The 19892-nt window shown below is 46.9% G+C and overlaps 1 protein-coding gene across 1 annotated transcript in view; it reads left to right on the top strand.

Moving 5' to 3' along the window:
- The first annotated feature begins 370 nt into the window (after positions 1-370).
- Positions 371-19892, top strand: part of PSKH1 (protein serine kinase H1) — a 30894-nt gene continuing 11372 nt past the window's right edge. Inside the window, exons 1-3 of the mRNA XM_036390377.1 lie at positions 371-413; positions 1731-1893; positions 2960-3985. Coding sequence (XP_036246270.1) covers positions 3047-3985 — 939 coding nt within the window. The 5' untranslated portion in view covers positions 371-413; positions 1731-1893; positions 2960-3046. The remainder of the gene's footprint in view (positions 414-1730; positions 1894-2959; positions 3986-19892) is intronic.

Here is a 19892-nt window from a genome sequence, read left to right as displayed (position 1 = left end):
AGCCCGATTTTGTGGGTAACAGCAGAGCCAGAGCGGTGAGGGGGCCCTGGGGTCCATGGGGGTGAGGAGCTCCAGGGGCCCGTGGGGCTGAGGGGTCCTGGGGCTGAGGAGCCCGGGATGGGGCTGAGGGGTCCCAGGCGGGGTTCAGGGGCTGCTGTGAGGCCCGGAGCCCCTCACTCTCCCGGAGCCCCTCACTCTCCCGGAGCCCCTCAGGCTCGCGGAGACATGAGCGGGCCCGAGATCGGGATGGCCCCGGCAGGGGGCGGTAAAGCGCCCCCGCCCTCCTCGCGCCTCGGCCCCGCCCCCCGCCCCCTCCGCCAATCGCCGCGCGCGGTGTCCCCGCCCCTCGGGCGTTCCGGCGCGCGGTGATGACGTCAGGAGGCGGTGCCGCGCCGCGGCCGGAGTGGGCCGAGGTGAGTCCGGGATCGGCGCCCCCGGAACCGCCCGGCACGGCTCCGGTCCCGGCTCCCCTCCCTTTCCCCCTCTCTCTCACTCCGGTCGGTGGCGGTGGTGCGGCCCGGGAAGCGCGGGCGCGGCGGGCCCCGGCGTCTCAGCCCCGCCGCTGCCCGGGGCGCTGGGCCGCGGGGCCGGGCGGGCCGGGGAGGGAGCCCTGCCCGCTCCCGGTGTGTCCCCTAAGCGGGACGGGCCCGGTGCTTCCCAGGCTGGAGCCGAACCTGCCGCGGGACGAGCTCCCGGCACCGGCCCGGCCCTGGGTCCCCTCTCCAGCATATCCACAAGCGGCTTGGGTTGGGATGAGTTCTGGAAACAAACGGGTTTGGAATCCCGGCTGGTTTGGCTGATTCTGCCCCTGGCTCCGGCACAGCTGCCTGCGGTGCTGCAGCAGCCCCGGCCCCGGGTTTCCCCTCTGAAATCCACCAGGAGCTCGCAGTGGGCATGCCAGGTTCTGCCAGGCAGTGAGAGGCACGTTCGAGATGCGTTACTGACACGGCAGGCAAGGAGCTCAATTCCGAGGGGAGAACCATAAATCTCATCTTCCTTCCCACCTCTTCCATCTGTAGTTCAGATAGTTTGCCACCTGCCAAGTATGTGATTTCCCCCTCGGAGAGCTTGTGATGCTTGTAATTTCTCTTAGTTCCTTTCCCCACGTTCTTGGTGGTTACTGCACTGGAGCATGTCCTGCACTAATGGGGAGTTAAGCATTTTGTTGCTGACTCTGGTTCTGTAGTCTTCACTGGAACACTCAAGTGTCAGCATGTACTGACATGCTGGAGTTGCTGCCAGATCTCAGTTAATGCCATGAGTGGATTTATAGATGATATTTTCAAGTGATTCATTCTTCTGTTTGGTTTTAGTTATGGGTGGGATGTTTTACGCGAGTCCTTCTCTACATGTTGAATTACTCTGTAATAATCTTGTTTACGAATGCTCTCATTTCATTTCTCTGTTAACTTAAAATGCTTTAAGGTTCAGTAATGCTGGGAAAACTGTCCATGGGAGGCATTATTCAGGACTAGCCAGAGCTGTTTTTATCATGATGCTTTAATCTGAATGAAGCCTCACCTCCAGGGCAGTGCTGGGTTGAAGTCAGCTAATCTTTCTGAAGCTGTTTTTAATTTCTGCTGCCTGCACCCTGCCACAGGCATGTCTGTGCATGGCTGGGTTGTTTGACCTCAGGGTGCTGCCAGGAGGGAACTTTTCCCTTGAGAAGTTATTTTGATGATGTTTGATTATAAAACTGAATCTTAACGAAAGCCTGGTTTTCTTTCCAGGTTGGATGAAGAGTCTCAACTTCTTCCAGGTGTCCCTTTAAAACATTTCTTATTTCTCCACTTGCTTTTCCCCATGGAAGACAGGCTGGGGTTCCTTTTCTGCTGTTCATGCTGAGCAGTTACTTGGAGAGGTGGTGCTTGAGTGGAGATACACCTGGTGATGGTAAGACCTAAAATCACATTTTCAAGGCTAATGGGTTTCTGTAGCGTCCTGTGAAGGCTCAGACACATGTTGATGGGCTCTGAGTCAAAAAGGGCAAATGTGGAACTGCCCAGTGACTGCCAGAGCCACAGGTGGCTTCCCCATCTCCTGACCAGTCATATTGTTTTAATCAGCACAGAAAGACTTGCCCCAAGTGCAGCTGGTTTGGTTTTGTTGGGATGAGCAAGAGCTCCTAGTCTGGAACAGCTGGGAAGAATTCCACTTCTTACAGGCAGCTCCAGTGGAAAGCCAGAAGTGCCACTTTGTGTCTAAAGATGTAAAATTGAGATTGTGGAAAGATGTGAAAACCCACCTTGATGTCTCAGGGTTTGGAGAATGAGGGACTTGCTGGCTAAAAGCTGCTCTGGGCAAATGAATATCTCCCTTTTAGCAGGGGCTGCACCTTCAAACCAGTGTGCCTCTGGCTCCATATTCCCTGCCTCTTCTGCTGTTCCATTGATCCCCAGCAGCAAAGTAGTGAGAGGCTTAAGACAGTGTACAAATTCAATATGAAGAAAATCTTGTGAAGATGGGTTAAGTGTACAAATTGCTGAGGTACTTCTGGTGAGCAAACTCAGAACTATTGGGTTTGGATTGGCTGCTGACTGAGAAAGTTGAGCAGATCTAACAAAACTAAAGAAAATGTTTGACTTTTTTTTCTTTATTTGATTTGTATTAAGCAATTGTGTGTAGACAAAAAGACCTCCAGAAGTCTTGTGCAGCCTCAACTGCTCTGTGACTGATTCAGGGCTCAGCAGGGAGCAGAAAACAAACGATCCCCAGTAAAGAGAGATACTGTGTGATTTCCACGGACACATCTGTTCTGACCAGGATTGGGTGTTTGTAGGCACTGCCTTCACTCACTCATGATGAAAGCAGCAGAGCACTGTGCATGTAGCAGAGAGAAGTGGAAATCCCATATTCTCAGTTTGTGATAGCATGGTGCTATTGTTTTGATTCAAATGGAGGGAAAAATCTTCACTACCTTGATTCCTCTTTATTTGTTTCTTCTCATTCTTTTCTGAAGATTCAAATGCGGGAATCACCCCGGATGTGGTTGCTGCTGGTGCTCCCCTGGGAACATGCCTTGATAGGGAATTAACACCAGTCAGTGATGGGCTGTGGGACCAGCAAAGTGCTTCCCGAGCCCCCCAAAGATGTGCAGCTAGACCTGGTTAAAAAAGTGGAACCTTACACTGGCCACAGTGACATCTACAAGCATTTCATCAAAGATGACTGCGGGGCTGTCATCAAAGCTGGCTCTCCCTCCCCTCCCCATCACACCAACCCCTATCCCGGGAACCCCCTGCCCGCCCAGCAGCCCGAGCCCCGCAAGAACAAAGTGGCCAAGTACCGCGCCAAGTTCGACCCGCGCGTGACGGCCAAGTACGACATCAAAGCGCTGATCGGCAGGGGCAGCTTCAGCCGCGTGGTGCGCGTGGAGCACAAGGCCACCAAGCAGCCCTACGCCATCAAGATGATCGAGACCAAGTACCGTGAGGGCCGCGAGGTGTGCGAGTCGGAGCTGAGCGTCCTGCGCCGCGTGCGCCACACCAACATCATCCAGCTCATCGAGGTCTTCGAGACGCAGGACCGCGTGTACATGGTCATGGAGCTGGCCACCGGCGGCGAGCTCTTCGACCGCATCATCGCCAAGGGCTCCTTCACCGAGAGGGACGCCACGCGCGTGCTGCAGATGGTGCTGGACGGGGTCAGGTACCTGCACACGCTGGGCATCACCCACCGCGACCTGAAGCCCGAGAACCTGCTGTACTACCACCCGGGCACCGACTCCAAGATCATGATCACCGACTTCGGGCTGGCGAGCGCGCGCAAGAAGGGGGACGACTGCCTGATGAAAACCACGTGTGGCACCCCGGAGTACATCGCTCCCGAGATCCTGGTCAGGAAGCCCTACACGAACTCCGTGGACATGTGGGCGCTGGGGGTGATCTCCTACATCCTCCTCAGCGGCACGATGCCCTTTGAGGACGACAACCGCACCCGCCTGTACCGGCAGATCCTGAAGGGAAAGTACAGTTACTCAGGCGAGGTGAGTGTGGTGGGGGGCAGTCAGGCAAGAAGCTCTGTTTAGAAACTCTACAACTCTGTGGAAGTTGTAATTTATTACAGCGTTGGACGCATGTGGAGATTACTCTCTTCAAAAGACATGCGTACTTCTGGGAACTCTAGATCTTTTTTTATCCCCCTTTCAAATACATATGCATGCAATTTCACAATAGGCTCATACATATTCATTTTTACAGATTTCGGGTGACATTTGCTGCTAACTAATTCTTCTTTATCAGAAAGAATTCTTAGGTCAGGTTGACCTGCTCTTGTAGCAGTCTCTGTTTCTCTGTCTGCCCCTCTCCCTTATTTCTGTCCTTCAGCTGAAGCAGTTTCTCCCAGTATAGGCTTTTTACGAGAACGGGCAGTCAGAATAAACAGCTGTGTTTTCAAACTACAGACTTAACTCAAAGATGTACATTTCACTTAAATCAAAATGGATTTCTACTCTGGAAAATTTCTACTTTGTCTCAGCTCTCCCTAGGTGTGTCTCTGTGATGACCAAAAGCTAGTTGTCTTGTAGGTGGTAACATTACCAGGGGTAAAAAAATCTGTGATTCTGGCCTTTAAAATCCGTTCCCATGTTCTGTCTGCTCCCAGTGTAGCATAGTGAGCTCCTTTAAAAAAATGTGTGCACAGAAAGAGGAAACTTGCTGTAGAACAGAACTGGGATGCTTGTGGGTTTCCAGCTGCTGTTAGAGGCTTTGCAGTTGAGACTTGTGCCAGGGTGTTTGAAATGTGGCACATGTATAACTAGTCTGATTCCTGACACGAATCCAAGTGTAGTATGGAAAATAGCTTTGCTGAAAGGTTATGGCAGGCAAGGGGCACTTACTTCTTCAATCTGGAGATGGGATTATTTCAGAAATTGATCTGCATTGCTTCCTGAGCTTGGTATGTGAGAAAATGGAGGATTGAAGGATAGTTTTCATAGGTAAGAATGCAAAGAAGACTCTTGGGGGATAATTTTTAGGCATTCTGTAAATGATAGTGGGGCCTGAAGGTGCTTCTTGCTCTTCAGAAGAAACAATTTGAAGTTAAACACTTGTAAATAACATCTTCACTCTTCTGATCAAAACCCTGTTGATATTAGGAATGAGTATTGCTGTTGTCGTGTCCTTGCCATGCCATGCCCTTGACTATTGAGTGCAGGTCTATGTTCTCTGGATAAAAATACAGAGCTGAAAATCGTGTGTAGAAAGGCAGTGTGAATAACCAAAGGCATGGCCTGGCTTCTGTTTGAAGAATGAGTGAACAGACTAGGGCCTTTCCTCCAAAAAAATTAACATTTGAAGGGGGTCTGATCAAGCTCAGTGCAGCCATAGGCAATCTGGAGAGAGTGAATTGAGCGTTTTGAAGGTTCCTTGGGTAATTTACTTTGATGTCCACTGGTCCTTGTACTAGAACAGATTGGTTTTGAGAAATATTGTGAATTGCAACTAGGCCACTGGAGCCTTGTTGGTTGTACATGCAGAGGTAGCAATGCCACAGAGAAAGCATTAAGCTCTCTATTTTGAAAGTGTCAATGCACAAGCCTGAGGCATTTTACTTGTTATGCCACCACAAATTACACACTTTAGGAGGCTGTTATAGATACTGTGTGTGACATGAGTGGTTATTTTGGAAAGCTGTCGATGCTTTACTGCTTGGAAAGCAAATATGTGTCAGCCAGCAGCCTGTATCTGTTGCCTGGATACTTTCTGTTCCTCTAGAGCCAGGGAAAATGGATGCTTTACTTTATCACTGTAATTAAGCCTATGCCCCTAAATTGCACGGTGCTTGACTGTAGGCAGGTATTGGCAGGAGATGCAGTAAAGAGGCTGCTCATTTTGTGAATAAATTCTAGGAGAAGACGAAGTGACCCAGAGGTTTAAAGGTGTCTGTTGTGTTTCCCACAATCTTGCCAGCACTCTGGGTTTTTAAATGCTTCCGAGGTTTTGGTGTTCACAGACCATGGCTCCTCTTTCTTTGTGTTACACTGGAGGAAGTGGGAAGATGTCAGAAATGAGGTCATTGATAAGTTTGTCAGACGAATGGGAACGGCAGGAGCCAAGTCCTGGTTTCTTTGGAGTAAGAGTGGGCAGAATACTCGAGTGTATTGCCAACAGCATCTGTCTTGGATGGATGCAGGAGCAGAGGTTTCATGGGAGCAACTGCTTTTCTTCTCTGTAATCTGAAGGCTGAGGATCTGAAACAGAAGAGGAAATGTTGAAAGAAGCCTGTGAGCTACAGAGCTGACAGCTTGAGCCGAGTGGCTCAGACAAGTTCCAGTGGGGAAGGAGGGAGCTGTCTTCAACTGTACCATGGCAGGCAGCAGCAGTGCCCTGACTCTCGGTGCTTTTTGAAAAGTCTGACCCCAAAACCTGGTCACAGAGGACAAAGCTGTATTGAAAGAGGAACAAAAGCCAAGATGCATGCTGACCTGAGAAGCAGCTCCATTTTCTTGGAAAAACAAGTGATCTCTAGTCCAGCTAATGTAATTGCTTTCTGACTGGAGCCCTGTTAGCCCGGCTCCTTTTCCTGGAGTGTGAGGTCTGTTTGAAGAGGCCATTAGCAGATCAGTAGGAGAGGTCTCCCACAATAGGTTATTCAGGTACTGCTGACATCACTGCTCTGATTATCTCTTGTATCTCCTCTACTTTTTGAACTGCTTCTGGTAACGGCTAGGATGAGGAAGGAAGGACAGCTGGCTTTGTAACTGGTGTGCTTTTTTTCCTGAGCATCCTGAGTCAGGGTTAGGTGAGCTATTGACACTGCTTTGAATGTAGCCTGCTGCAAAATGATTCTTTTTCACTTGTTTTGTTAGAACTTACTAAAAAGAATGTTTGGACATAATTATTTCATTTAATTTTTAATTGAAATATTGGAGTTAAAACTGATTTTTGGGAGCTCTTTGTAGCTTAAAAAGTTGACTGAGGAGCAAAGCTGGAATTCCATTCTTAGTTTTCTTTGAATTTGCAAGTGCAGAATTGAAAATTGGACCATCATTATCCTGCTAGGACAGGCTTGCTCTGATTCTTTTTCAAAGCTTCTCCTTCTGTTGAATACCAGTACTTTTATGTTGCTTTACACACCTGGGAAAATCGATGGAATAAGTGGAAGATAATGTATGCTATGGTTAAATTGGGAAACTTAGCCAAGGTGTATGGATTGTTCTGATTTTGATATCTGATCTGGACATACCATTTCTCTCATGGACTGTTCTCCTATTCATAGAACAGAATCAGCTTTTTGTGGTATGCTCACAGTGGGTGAGGTTGGTGTGTGCTGCTGTGGGAACATGTCTTAATCAAATAACCAAAAAAGCTTGTTCTAAGTTATGGTGCTAGTGGATGCATTGATAGGAGAGACATGCTTGATATATGAAGGAAGTTGGGCATTGCAAGTCTGCAGGAGCTCTGCAAGAGACTTAGCAGCCTGTGGAGAGATGAACTGGTTTTGTGTGGCTTAGATTTTCCAATGGTTTTTGATGGAAATCCTCACCAAAATCTCTTGAAGGAGCTTTGCAGCCATATTGTGGCAGTGGCCTTTGCATGTATCAGGAGTTTGCTGATAAGCACAGATGTGAAATACATGGTCAGTTCCATAGGGAAGGACAAAACCAGTGAAGATTGAAGGGGCTGTTGCTTCTGCCTAAAAGCCAGCGGGAGAAAGATCCCTAACAAACCTGCAGAGTCTCTGATGATACAGGCTATTCACAGGGTGAGAACGAGGGCTGTGGACCTTGGAAATTTACCTGAGTTTGAAGAGCAACTGGACAAATTCATGGAAGACACATTGATGGAGAGAATGACCAAAGGTCAGAGGAGAAGCCTGGCTTGCAAACTGTGTGTGCATTGCATTTCTACTTTTCTCTCCTTGAGCATTCAGAATCTTAATGATCTTCTGCCCTAACTTGGAGTTTAAAGCACCAAGTTAAGTGCAGGTGTTGGGTAAGCTCTGCAGATCCTGTATAGATAGATTCCTGCTGGAAGAGTGCCCTTAGTTACAGGAAAACCAAGTTACTCTGGATGAGTAGCATGAATGGTGTTCCCATAACAACTCAGTCTGTGTGAGTAAAAAGATAAACCACTTTCTCCCCAAGCAGTTTTTCCTGCCTGCAGCTAATAGCAGAAGCATGAAGCACAGAGAGTGCAGGCAGTGCATTAGCAAACAAACTACCTGTGCTACCTGGCAGAAAACAAGATAAAAATAAAGCCATTCCAAGGCAGCTGATGCGTGCTCACAGGATGAGTCCTTAGCCAAGCACGTCTGCAGAACATTTCCAAAGTGTCCTCATAATTGTCCTCGTTGTGGGGGCTGCTTAAAACACTGTGGAGGACTTGTAATCCCTCAAATCCCTTGTGACACATAGTGGAGGAGACAGGTGACAGGCTTGTCAAATTTCAGTATTAATTTCCTGCATTTATTCAACGTTTTGAGAGAGAATGGGGTAGAGCTTGAACCCAGACTGCTTCTGACTCAGTTGGGAGCTGGTTGCTGAATCGCCCATCCCGCCCCAGAGGGACTGATCAGTCATTGCATTATAAATTATGATGACTGTGGTTGGATTTCCTATCAAATGACAAGCTTAATATAAGAAAGGCACAGGCAACAGAAAGAAACTGTAATTATTCTTGGTAACCTCCTTCCCCTAAAAGTTGTAGACGGAAGTGTATAGTGGCAACTCAACTTTCTGTTCTACATACTTGTATTTTACTCTAGAAACTGGTCTCCTATAAGGGAAAAAAAGTTCACTTGAATATCAGAGAAAATCTCTCCATAGTCCTTATAATTTTCAGGAGAATTCAGTCAGTATAGGACAAGCATTCTGAAACTTTGGATGCTGTTTTGCTCATAAGTTTTGCAATGCAGTAAGTTTTGCACTGATGCTGTGTCAGGTCTGGCTGTCTGGCTTTCCCTGAAAGAGGGAAAACTGGTGATCTTATTGTAGTACATCTGTTTTAAGTAAGGCAGACTGGCTTCCCTGAATTTGGACTGGAGTATGTCTTTGGGAAAACATTCAAAGCTAGTTTAAAATATAGCCAGGAACAGAGAAGCACCACTGCCCTCTAATGCTCCCTTGGTCCTATATATTTTTTTAATACAGGAGATAAAGTCCTGTGAGTACAAGAGGCCAGAGAAGCTGGTAGGTGCCCCCCTTTATTGAAGATTTACCTTTGCAAAGTGTGGAGCTGTTCTTTGCTCTAAGAGGAGCTCAGTGCAAAGCCACCTGATTCTTCTGGAAGCTCTCCTTGGCTCAGTGCCTGGGAGGGTCTGGGTGCAGCAGGACCCTTCCCTTGTGGGGTCCCCAGAAGGCCACACTGACACGTGGTGTTGCCCTCCATGGCTGTGCCAAGATGGTCTTTAGAGCCATTAGATGCTTTTGCAGGGCCGTCATCACCTTGGCCTCTGATGTCTGTGCCAGAAGAGAGAGAGATTTCAAAGCAGCAGGGTGGCCAATTTTCCATTCTTTCCCCTGGAGTTTGAGTGGCCCAAGCTGTTGAATATAGTATAACAAAGAAAACAAGGATGGGGCAGCTGAAGGCAGGATTTTAAAGCACATTTGCAGTACTTACTGGTGTGAGCATGTAAGTCTCTGGGACCGCGTTTTTAGCCTTCTTGGGGGCTAAAAGAGCTTTTTACCTAGAGCAGCAGCTGTTTGTTCCTGTGAGCCACATTAGATGGTAGAAGTGTTTTACAATAGTCCTGTTCTTAGAGTAATGCAGGCTTTTTTTCCCCTAAAAACTAGAGCTGGCTTTTTTCCCCCCGTGTAGGGAAGAATTGTTTTTTATATAAATTGTTGAGCCCTTTGCCTGGAAGAAGTAAAACCCCATCAATTTACAGAGGAATGTGCTTTTGCATTTCACATGGCTGTGTGAAAGCGGTGATTTTGAAGTAGAACAACAAGAGTGTTGGCGAGCTGCAGGCGCAGGGCTCTGCTGAAAAGGGCACTCTGCTCTCCTTTGAAGAGCTGGAGCACTTGAACAGGATGAAAGCTCCTCTCCAAGCCAGGCACAGAACACTGAAGCCAGCCCAATACATGGACTTCTCTTGGCTTCTGCTCTTTCTTTTCTTTTAATGCACCGGCTCAGTGGCTGTGAGGGTAGGTGTGTTTGTGTCACTCCAGCTCCAAAAGCTGAAGTGTTTGTCCAGATCTCTCCCTCTGCAGGGAGGGACATCTTTGGAAATGTGATAACCTCAATTAAAACCTGGGAAATCCTGCCTCCTCCTGCATGGATCAGTGACCATGCTCCTGCAAAAACTCATCATGCTGCATTGGTAAGCACTTTATTTACAGGTAGAGAAACACCTTTTCCAGTGAAAGGGCTTTGAAACCAATGCATGCATTTGAAAATCAAGTCCCCCTTGCTCTGGCTGCATCTTAAGATTCTTTTTGAAGGTTTTTTCCTCCAACAGAATTGGTGTCACAAGGACATTTTTCAAAATCACTCCTTTTGCCTCTTTACTATGTACTTCAGCTTATGTTGCAGCACAGCAGTGGAGAGAACCCCCAATGCTAGGGCAGGGTAAGCAAGGAGAGGGGTCATTTTCTCTGCCTACATCTGCCATTTCCATACTGCTGCAGTCTGCAGCACTCAGTATTAACAGTTTATATTTCACAGAATTGTGCATGTCATCAGGACAGGGTGGAAACTCTGTCTAAGCCTCAAAGCCTCTAGAAACAAAGAGAGCAGGGAAGCAATCTCCATGGGGAAGAGGAATGTGGGTTTTTTCCCAGTGATTTCATTCACAGCCCTTTTTCCTTAGGGCTGCTGTCTGTGTCAGTAGTACCTGCAGGTTCAAGGCAGAGTGAGGGACAGCAGCTGAGCATTTTGGTGAAGATTTTTGGGGTGAAAGACTGAGTTTGGGGAAGTGGTGTACAACGTATGGCACGTAATGTAAGGATGGAGGAAGGCAAGAGCCACATCTGGGGGGAAGGGATTTACAATAGTGCTGTGGTTTGACATATATTTTCATTCCTTCATCTGGAGGCCCTATAAAATCCTGTTAATGGTGGAATAGTATTTCTGCAGAATTAGGGATGTAGGGATAAAGAGAAATTGGTAGGGTAGAAAAAGAATATTAAGCTGCTTCTGTACAGAATACACATTATTAACAGGAAGGATTTGAACTATCAGCTACCATTGGTGTCTTTGACTTCATTACATTTGCCTAAACATAGCCTAGGCCATTTCCTCATTTACCTGTGGCTGATTGAGTCCTTGGTTTTCCAGCTGTGGCTCAGATGTGTTGTTTTTTCTGATACCTTACTGGAGGTGTATTTTGAGGCAAGACATGCTATTGCATGCTAACTGACTTAGAACCAAGAGGGTGAGAATATGTGTTAATTCTGCAGGGGAAGAGCTGTGACCTGCAGGAAACCTGTCCCTAAATACAGCAGCTGTCCCCTCCTGCCCTCCTTGGAAATGGTTACCCTGGGGTTGGAGTTTGTGTTGGAAGTCCAGCTGCTCGTGGTGCTGGACTGGAGCCAGGTGCAGCCCTTGAGCAGGGTGTGAGCAGGGTGGTTCTCTCCTTGCTGTGGCACATGTGGGAGTTTATCACAGGTTGTGGGGTGAGTGGATTGGGGGGACATCTTGCACTGCTTCAGCTGGATTTCCTGGACCCGCTCTGCTGAGGACCTGAGGCCCCAGATGATTGTATGGAAGTACAACACCAGGACAGCATCTAGGGGCACAGGGAGGACTGGCTGGCACCTATAAAACATTCTTAAAGTGAATTTTCAGGGGGGAGCTGTAAAAGTGTTGCACTCTGGAGAAGATTACAGCATCTTCCTAACTGTTCTGAGCTCCAGGCTGAGGCTTTGAGGTTTTGCAGAGCTGGCACCTGGCTGTACTTCCAGCTGCTGCCCCTGCTGCAGATTAAAAGCCACTTTTGTTTAATCAAAACTGAGCTCTGTGGGGAAGGGCTGTGAACATGTACCTTGCTGCAAATCACTTTGTGGCCTGTAATTGACCCTGCCTTGGAGAGAGGCAATTGAACCTGATATATTTGGAACAATCTGGCATTGAAAGGTGTTTCAGATTTGCTCTGACCCGAATTTGGGACTTCCCTAGCATTTGCAGTGTGCTCCTGCCCTGGGATGTGAGGAAGGAGGAATTAAGCAGTGTGCTTGGCATGGTAAGAAGTCAAGGTTTTAATATCACATTGTTGAAATCTCTTTTCAACTGCAGAAACTGTTATAGGGAATTCCTGTTCATGTTGAGCCGGAGGGCTCCAAAGGTGCTTCCTAAGCCCAGAGGTTTTCTTGGCAGTCTCTTTACCTAATCCTTGAAATCCCTAAACCTGACAAGATTGCAGTTGCAGAGTTGAGGCTGTAGACAGAGGGAACTGGATTAGTTGTTTGGGGCTGGAAGGGGTGGTTCAGACTGGCAGTGGTGGATCCGAGTTCCCTGGTTTGGAGCAGGAGCTGCTCCTCCTCTCTCCAGTCTCACCCACCCCCCTGCTTTGCCCCCCTGCTGCCCCAAGTGAGTGACAAGGTAGAAAAACCAGGCATGTTTTCCAATGCCTTTGTTATTTCAAATGGATGTTTTTATAGATTTTTCTGAAAACTGAGCTTTTACTAATGCACCAGATTAGTGTTGATTGGTGACATGAGAGCCATTCACACAAGTCAAGGAGAGGCAGAACGTTCTGGAGAAGGCTGTTAAGGGATGCCTGCTGTTCCTGCAGGGTTCCCCAAAGTGCTGATGTGTGCCTGGCTGCATGTCTACAGCTTGTGAACTTCATAATCATGGCACTCCCTACGTCCAGTGCACCAGTACTTCAGGCACTTCAAGTGATTAGCCAAAGAGTTTGATGTCTCACAAAAGGTAGAACTGTGCTACCTGATAAAAGTATTTGTGTGTTTCCTACCTTTGTCTGTGTCTGAAGAATAATTTCTAAGAACTTTTTAATAATCTGATAATATTGAGAATGATTATGTGGCTCACATGTGAGAAAGGTTTCTCTTTACAGCTGGGGTGACTCAAGACTTGATATACTGTTTTATCAGTGCTGATAGGGGTGCCTGGCTTACAGTTTCTTACCTCTCTACATTTAGTCCTTCATATTTCTTTATTTGCTTTTAGCTTTAGTCCAGCTTCAGGTATTCTTGGTGGCATTCTTCAGCAACTGTTTTGCTCAAGAGTTTGATATTGCAAAACTAAGGAAAACTTGACACTTGGCTGAGAATGTGAAATAATTTCACTGCAAAGTCCTCTTCCAAAGCTACAGGAGTTCCCATACCTCCGGTGTTTGGCACTGGAGCTTGGCAAGGATGGATCTGCCATTGAAGAGATCTTCAGCTATTTCATGAAAGTGTTCCATGGTCTCTGAAAACTTACTTTTTGGAAATGAACTGTGAAGCAGGGAGGGCCTGGGGACCAAATCTTGTGTTTCCCCAAACCTGTCGTGTTAAAAGTGACATTTACCTTCTAGTGGCTCATCAGCAAAGTGGAACATGGTAGTGATGGTGTTTCTGTAGAATGGCTGAAGGTGCAGAGGTATTTGGGGGTTAATGATCAACCCAGGTGAGGGAAGTACATGTATGTTTATTATATTTGTAGATGACATTGAATTGGAAGGGCTGCAAAGGGCATTGAGTTCCAGATAGCCCTGTCAAATTTGAGCAATTCAGTAGCAAGTGTAATTTGGGGTTTTTTTAAGTAAGAGTAAGTTACTGCACAAAAACAGGTGAAGAACAGAAAATTAGGAGGTGTTGGCTCTCAGAAGAGGCTGTGTCTATGAATCACAAACTATTGTGTGAGAGCAGTATGATACTTGTGGGAAAAGGTGAATGTGCTGAGGTGTCTGAGCAGAAAGGCAGCGTGTGCTGTGATCCTGCTGTGTTTGGTGGCTGCTGCAGATGCCAAGCTGAAGCTCTGACACTTCTGGGCAGCAGACTTCAAAAACACCACGGGCCAAGCAGAGAGACTTGACAGGAGATCAACAAAAACAATTGTGAGTCAAGAAACCACAGTCTCCGGAAGACTAAAACATTTTTGGCTGTTTGGCCTAGGGAACGTGTTGTCATAGCAGTTTGCAAATATGTAAAAGGCTGCTTCAAAGAGAAAGAGGAATAATCTTTTTTCCAGATTATGTCAACCAAGAGTCTTAAATGGCACTTAGAAAGATTCACACTGAACTTTTTAAAAAACTTGTGTCTCCCACTCCAAAAAATGTTTACCCATAGGATTTCTGAAGCTGTCTTGTGGAACAAGTGAGGCAGTCATCTGTCAGGAGTGATGCATCTCTGGTGGATCCTTGGGGGCCATGGGATGGATTGGATGATCCTTGGGTGTCTGTTGCAGCCCTGCCTTCACCCTGATTTCCCAAAGAAGCAAAGTTTATGGAACTGTGCTGTCTGTCTTTCAGTCTTCTGGAATTAACTATTTAAATGCCAAGATCATTGTCAACCTAGTTTGAGCAAAGTGAAGAATTTAAAGTGGCTATGAATTTTATAAAGTCAGTGGCTCAGTAGGAGAGAGAACTAAAGCACATCCTTCCTGCAGGAAAGGTAGTTGAATATCAGTCCAAATTTACCTGAAGCTGATCAGCACATGTTTATTCTGAAGCATTCATGGTACACTTGACCCTGTTGAGCCTGTGGGATGGAGCCTGGGCAGGGTTATGTGTTGGGAGGAGGGATGTGCTGCTGCTCTGGAGGGGATATGACAGTGCTGGCTGGGGGCAGGGAGGGGAGAAGCACTTGAGAAATAGAAACCTTGGTTACAAGAGACCTTTGGAGAGCTCTAATCCCATTCAGCTTGAGACAGGAGTGTTGCCAGCACTAGGTCATGCTGGCTGTGACTTTGTCTTCCTGAGTCTTGAAGGGCTTCAGGGATGAAGATCCTCCACCTTCCCAGTGACCTTTTCCAGGGCTGCACCACCCTTCCCTTGGTATTTCCTGATACAGACCTTCCAAAGCACAGCTTCTCCCTGTTGCCCCTTCTTTGGACCCGTTGTGTGGCTCTGTAATCCTTGTAACTACTTTTAAATAAATATAGTATGCTATTAGATTGCCCTTAGACTTCTCTTTGCCAGACTGAACAAGTCCAGCTCCTTTGACCCCTTCTTGCAGACCATCTGTCAAGGACCCCTGGCTGTCTTGGAAGTTCTCATCTGGATCTTCTCCACAGTGTTTTTGAACCTGAGGATGGCCAGGCTCCACAGTAGGTAGTATGATTCCACATAGAAAACTGAAATGCTTTAATCTTCTTTTGGTAAGAGAAATACCTCAACAATGTAGGTGAGAACAGGGTAGGATTTTTACAGGGAAAAAGACCACACTGGTATGAGATTATGGCTGCACAATTAGAAATGTGTTACATTAGGGATTTTTGGTTTGTCCTTTTTACTTCTTGTGTATGTGCAGTTTAGTGCATTGTCAGTGACATACTTTGTTTTTCAGCAGGATCTCTGTCTCCCTCACTGAATAGCTGGGATGCTGAAAGAAATTTGAGAAGAGAATACAGAGAAATGTGTTGGAATGGGATCTAGAACAGTTATCCTGCTCTGAATTCTAACAAAAATGTCCCAAATAGTGACAGGAAAAGCAATTATAAACCAGTGACCCGGGACTGAATTGTGGAAAACCTAGCAAGCGTACTTAGAGCGTCTCCTGATGTTTTGTTTACTTTAAAATGGGTTACATCCACCTTGCCTACCCAAAACAGTGAAACAGTGCTTTCTGAGAGAAAGCCAGCAATGGCATTGGGCCACATGGCCTAGCTTGGGAAGCACTAAACCTGAGCTTTCAGGAAATGCTGAGATGAAAGAGGCATCATTTCACCTCCTCTGGAACTATGACAGGGTTGGATTCCTGTTAAAACTGAAAGAGTGACTATAAGGAAGAAAGGAGAATCAAGCCAGGCAGTGGGGCAGCTGGGGCTTGGAGATTTGGTGGTGTTTGCAGCACAGCTCCTCACCTTGATCCTTGTGGGTCCCTTCCAGCTCAGGATATTTTATGACTCTGACACATCTGTGTGCTCTAGGAGGTTAAAGGAGCTGTCCAGAGCAGCAGAGGAGAGCTGGTGCCAGCTGGGGAGCAGGGCAGGGTTGGAGTGGCAGCTAAGACTGACTTAGGATTTACTCTCCCTTGTTCATTCCCTCGTAAGCGCCCAGGGCTTGTGCACCGACAGCTTGGAGCTTGCAGGAGGGGGTTGTGTGGGAGGTTATAAGCTTATCTGTTCATCCCCCCACCACTGCTCTAATCAGTGTGATGAAAGATATTCTTCCTCCCTGGGGAAGATCTTTCCTCCCTGTCAGGAACTGCCATTTCTTAATTAAACTCTTACTCTGAATTTGTACGTAGAAACACATATTGACTTCAGCTCCAGTTCACAGCCAATACTCTCTTAAGGTAATAGTTCAGAGTGAGAGAGCATCACTCAGCTCAAATTTGAGTTTTTTCAGAGTAAAAGCACTGAAGATGTCAGGATACCCAGATGTAAGGAACAGTCTGGGGAAGGTATATTCCAGTTTAGTTACTGCAAATACTGCTGTGAGTATTGCTGGTGCTGTAGCAATACCTTTGGAAATTTTTGACTCATTCCATTTTCATGGCAATCTCCAGCACTGTATACTTGGTGATCTCATCTTTTCACCTGCATCCTTCCAAGTCCAGGTCTCTTAACCCTAAACTTCCCTAACAGACAATTGTTCAGTCAAGGCAGTGGTTACAGTCCCCTGTGTGCAGCTGTAACTTGCTGACACATTTTTAAGAGACGTAAAGCGATCCAAGTTAAATGTGGTATTACCCCATTTTAACAGCTATTCCCTAAGCATTGCACTTAGAAGGGCTGCCCCTGGCTGGAGAGAAAAGCTTTGTGTTTATTGTTTTTGTAGCTGCTGTAATTTTAGTGCATGATTCCAGCTGAATACTCAGTGCCTGTCCAGGGAAAATGGGCTGGCTATTTCCATTCGAAAAGCTGGGTTATAGAAGTTCACCGCACCAGATGGCTGCGCATACTTATAATGCTCTGGATTATTAAAGGACTGTTGTATTTTCCTCTTTCATCCTTCCTTTATTCCTCCTCCCCACATCAACAAATTAATGCTGAATGCTTGGGAATCTGCCCTGCACAGACTTTAGCACACTTCATCTTTTCACTGGAAACTTTTTGTTCCAGTTCTTTGGAACCAGTTGGTTTTGATCACCTCATTGCAATTGTTTGGGAGCTGAACAATACCTGGGATGATGCAAACCTGGTGTTATTGGAGCCCCAGCACAGCCCTAGGCTGGTTTGCAATGTCATGTGTCACAGTTGCAGTCCCCAACTTGCTCCTTTGGAGTTGACACTTCCTGCTTTCTGATGTCATGTGGGAATCTCCTAAATGGGACAAAACTGCTGCATCATTCATAGATAGGTAATGCAATGAAGAGAGCTCTTGGTGATGTTCTTAGAATCATTAAGGTTGGAAAAGACCTCTTAGAGCATCGAGTCCAGTTAATTTCCTTCTCAAAACTAACAGCATGTCACTTGTCTTCCACCAGAAACGTCAGAATTTTAAGGTGCAGCTATTCTGAAAAATGACAGAAGCTGGAGAGATGTGCCCTGCCTTCAGCACCACACATATGTTAGCTTGACCTATTTTTGTGAAAAGAAAATAAATTTAAGTCATTAACTTGTTTGCACTGCAGGCTTTGGTGGTGGCTTTACAGCAGCTCCCGTTGCAGGAAGAATAAAATTCAGGGACTTGATTCTGGTATCCAAAATCTGCTTATTTTGATCAGCAGACCAAAAGAAAGCTGCTCTGCAGTGGGAGTGTTGGCTCCCACCCCTGCCTAGGTCCCTCCAGTTGGGTGAGGAGATGTGCAGTGGTCACACAGGTCAGGGTTTGTTTCCAGCACCTGTTGGGAGCTCTCTGCTCTCTGGCTCAGAGCTCACATCAGCTGCAGGAAGAGAAGTGGGCTGGCTGTTCAGGCCAGAGAGCAGCACAACAAACCAGCAGTTGTTTGTTCCCCACACACTGGCCTGGGCAGTGCCTCAGTAGATTTTCTGCTGCTGTGAATAACAAGCAGGGGTGGTGAAGGGATTCAGTGACACAGAGCAGAGCGCTGCACGCCATCCCCCAGCCTAAGTGACACTCAGAGGAGGATCTCTTTCTTCTCCTCCCCCTCCTTCTCCAGCCTCAGAGCCTAAGTCTGAATAAAACATAACACACTTGAGAGCTCTTTAAGGTATTGTAAAGGAGGCTGCTTTCCCCTGAGTTTGTTGTCTAGCAGGGCTGGAGTTGCAGATGGCTGAAGTGCCCTGTGTTTTATGCAGCTCAGAAGTCCAGGAGATGCTTTTGTAGGGAATGCTAGTGCTCCCTCAGAATGCAGCAGCTGGCATTCCTGGGGGACCAGAGCAAAGTGTCTCCACCATGGGAGTCTCTCCCATGGTCACTGAGGCTGTAAGAGAGGCTGTGGGATGGGTTTCATACTTGGTTGAAGTGCTGCTAATTCTGGACTCCGTTCCAGTCGCTCTCTTGGGTTGATGTAGCTCCTTCTGCAGCCATCTGGTGACTCATGCCAAGGAATAACTGGACTGAAAATCCCAAGTGAAAAATTTAGAGAAATTCCCCAGTTTGACTCACTTTGTTTGCACAAACCAAACCATGTTGCTGGCACGATGGAGAGTGCAGCATCAAATGGGAATGAGAACAGAAATGTGTCCATCTCCTGTGATGTGGAGCATTGCTGCTAATGGTGACAGGGACACAATGTGAAGGCAGTTCCCTCTGACCAAGTGGATGCATTAAACCCAGTCTATTTGTTGGGGCAGGCTTATTCCCAACAAATCTATCTTATCTTGTGAAACTGCAAAGTAGATATCTGAAGGTTTTCTGTAGGAGAATCTTGCAGGAACCTGTGTGCTGCTGTGGGGCTCCTCAATCTCTTTGGTGTTTTGAGGCTTCTGCAGTGCTCAGACTCATCATAGGAATTACTGGGACTGGGATATAGTATTTTTCTTAGGAATTACTGGGACTGGGATACAGTATTTTTCTTAGGAATCACTGGGACTGGGATACAGTATTTTTGGCCTAAGAGCAATCTTTTGCAGCTGTGATAACATGCTTTGTGCTTCATGTTTTTGTAAAGACTGACTGGCAAGGGAGATCCAGGCCTTTCCCTCACCTTCCTCATAAACATTGTCTTTCTTCTCCTGAAAACAACGTGTAACTTAGGTGGGAATCAGGAAATGAGAATGTATCCTCCCTTCAGTGGGTACTGTTGAGTCTAAAAGCAGAGCTTAGGTGATCCTTCTTTTATTTGCACTCAACTAACCAGAAGTTCCCTCTGCAGCTTTGTGCAGCTCTTCTGCTCCCCCAACTTTTTTCTTCCTTGTAAATTGTGCTGAATCATGTTTTTAGTCACTCTGCTAAATTCTAGAGTTACAGACATTACTTTCCAGAGGATGTTTAGTGCTCCCTCCAGCATGGGGCCAATAGTCTCCAGTGTTAAAGGAGTCTGTATCCAGGGATTGTCTCATGAGAAATCAGGTTTTTGAAGCAGACACTGCACCAGGTATCCCAGACAAGAGGATATGATTGCTGTAGTTAGAAAAACTGGTCACAGGTAGGAGGTCTCTGTTGTCATTCAGCTGGTACTGCTGAGCTTCAGCTCCAAATGTGGCTATTCCACCTTTTTTAAGGTATGTGAGGGTGCTGAGGCCTTGGCACAGGGTGCCCAGAGAAGCTGTGGCTGCCCCATCCCTGGAAGTGTTCAGGCCAGGCTGGATGGGGCTCACAGCAGCCTGGGCTAGTGAAAGGTGTCCCTGTCCATGGCAGGGGATTTGGACTAGATGAGCTTTTTAAGGTCCCTGTCAACCCAAACCATTCTGTGCTTCTCTGCAGAAAGACACCAGAGCTTTATCTTGCTGAAGCAGCACAGTCCTACAGAGGGAGCAGAAGTACTCAAACTG

The sequence above is a fragment of the Molothrus ater genome, chromosome 12, assembly GCF_012460135.2.
Source record: "Molothrus ater isolate BHLD 08-10-18 breed brown headed cowbird chromosome 12, BPBGC_Mater_1.1, whole genome shotgun sequence".
Classification (NCBI taxonomy): Eukaryota; Metazoa; Chordata; class Aves; order Passeriformes; family Icteridae; genus Molothrus; species Molothrus ater.
The sequence above is the reverse complement of the archived record's forward strand: the minus strand, read 5'-3'. Positions and strand labels throughout refer to the sequence as shown.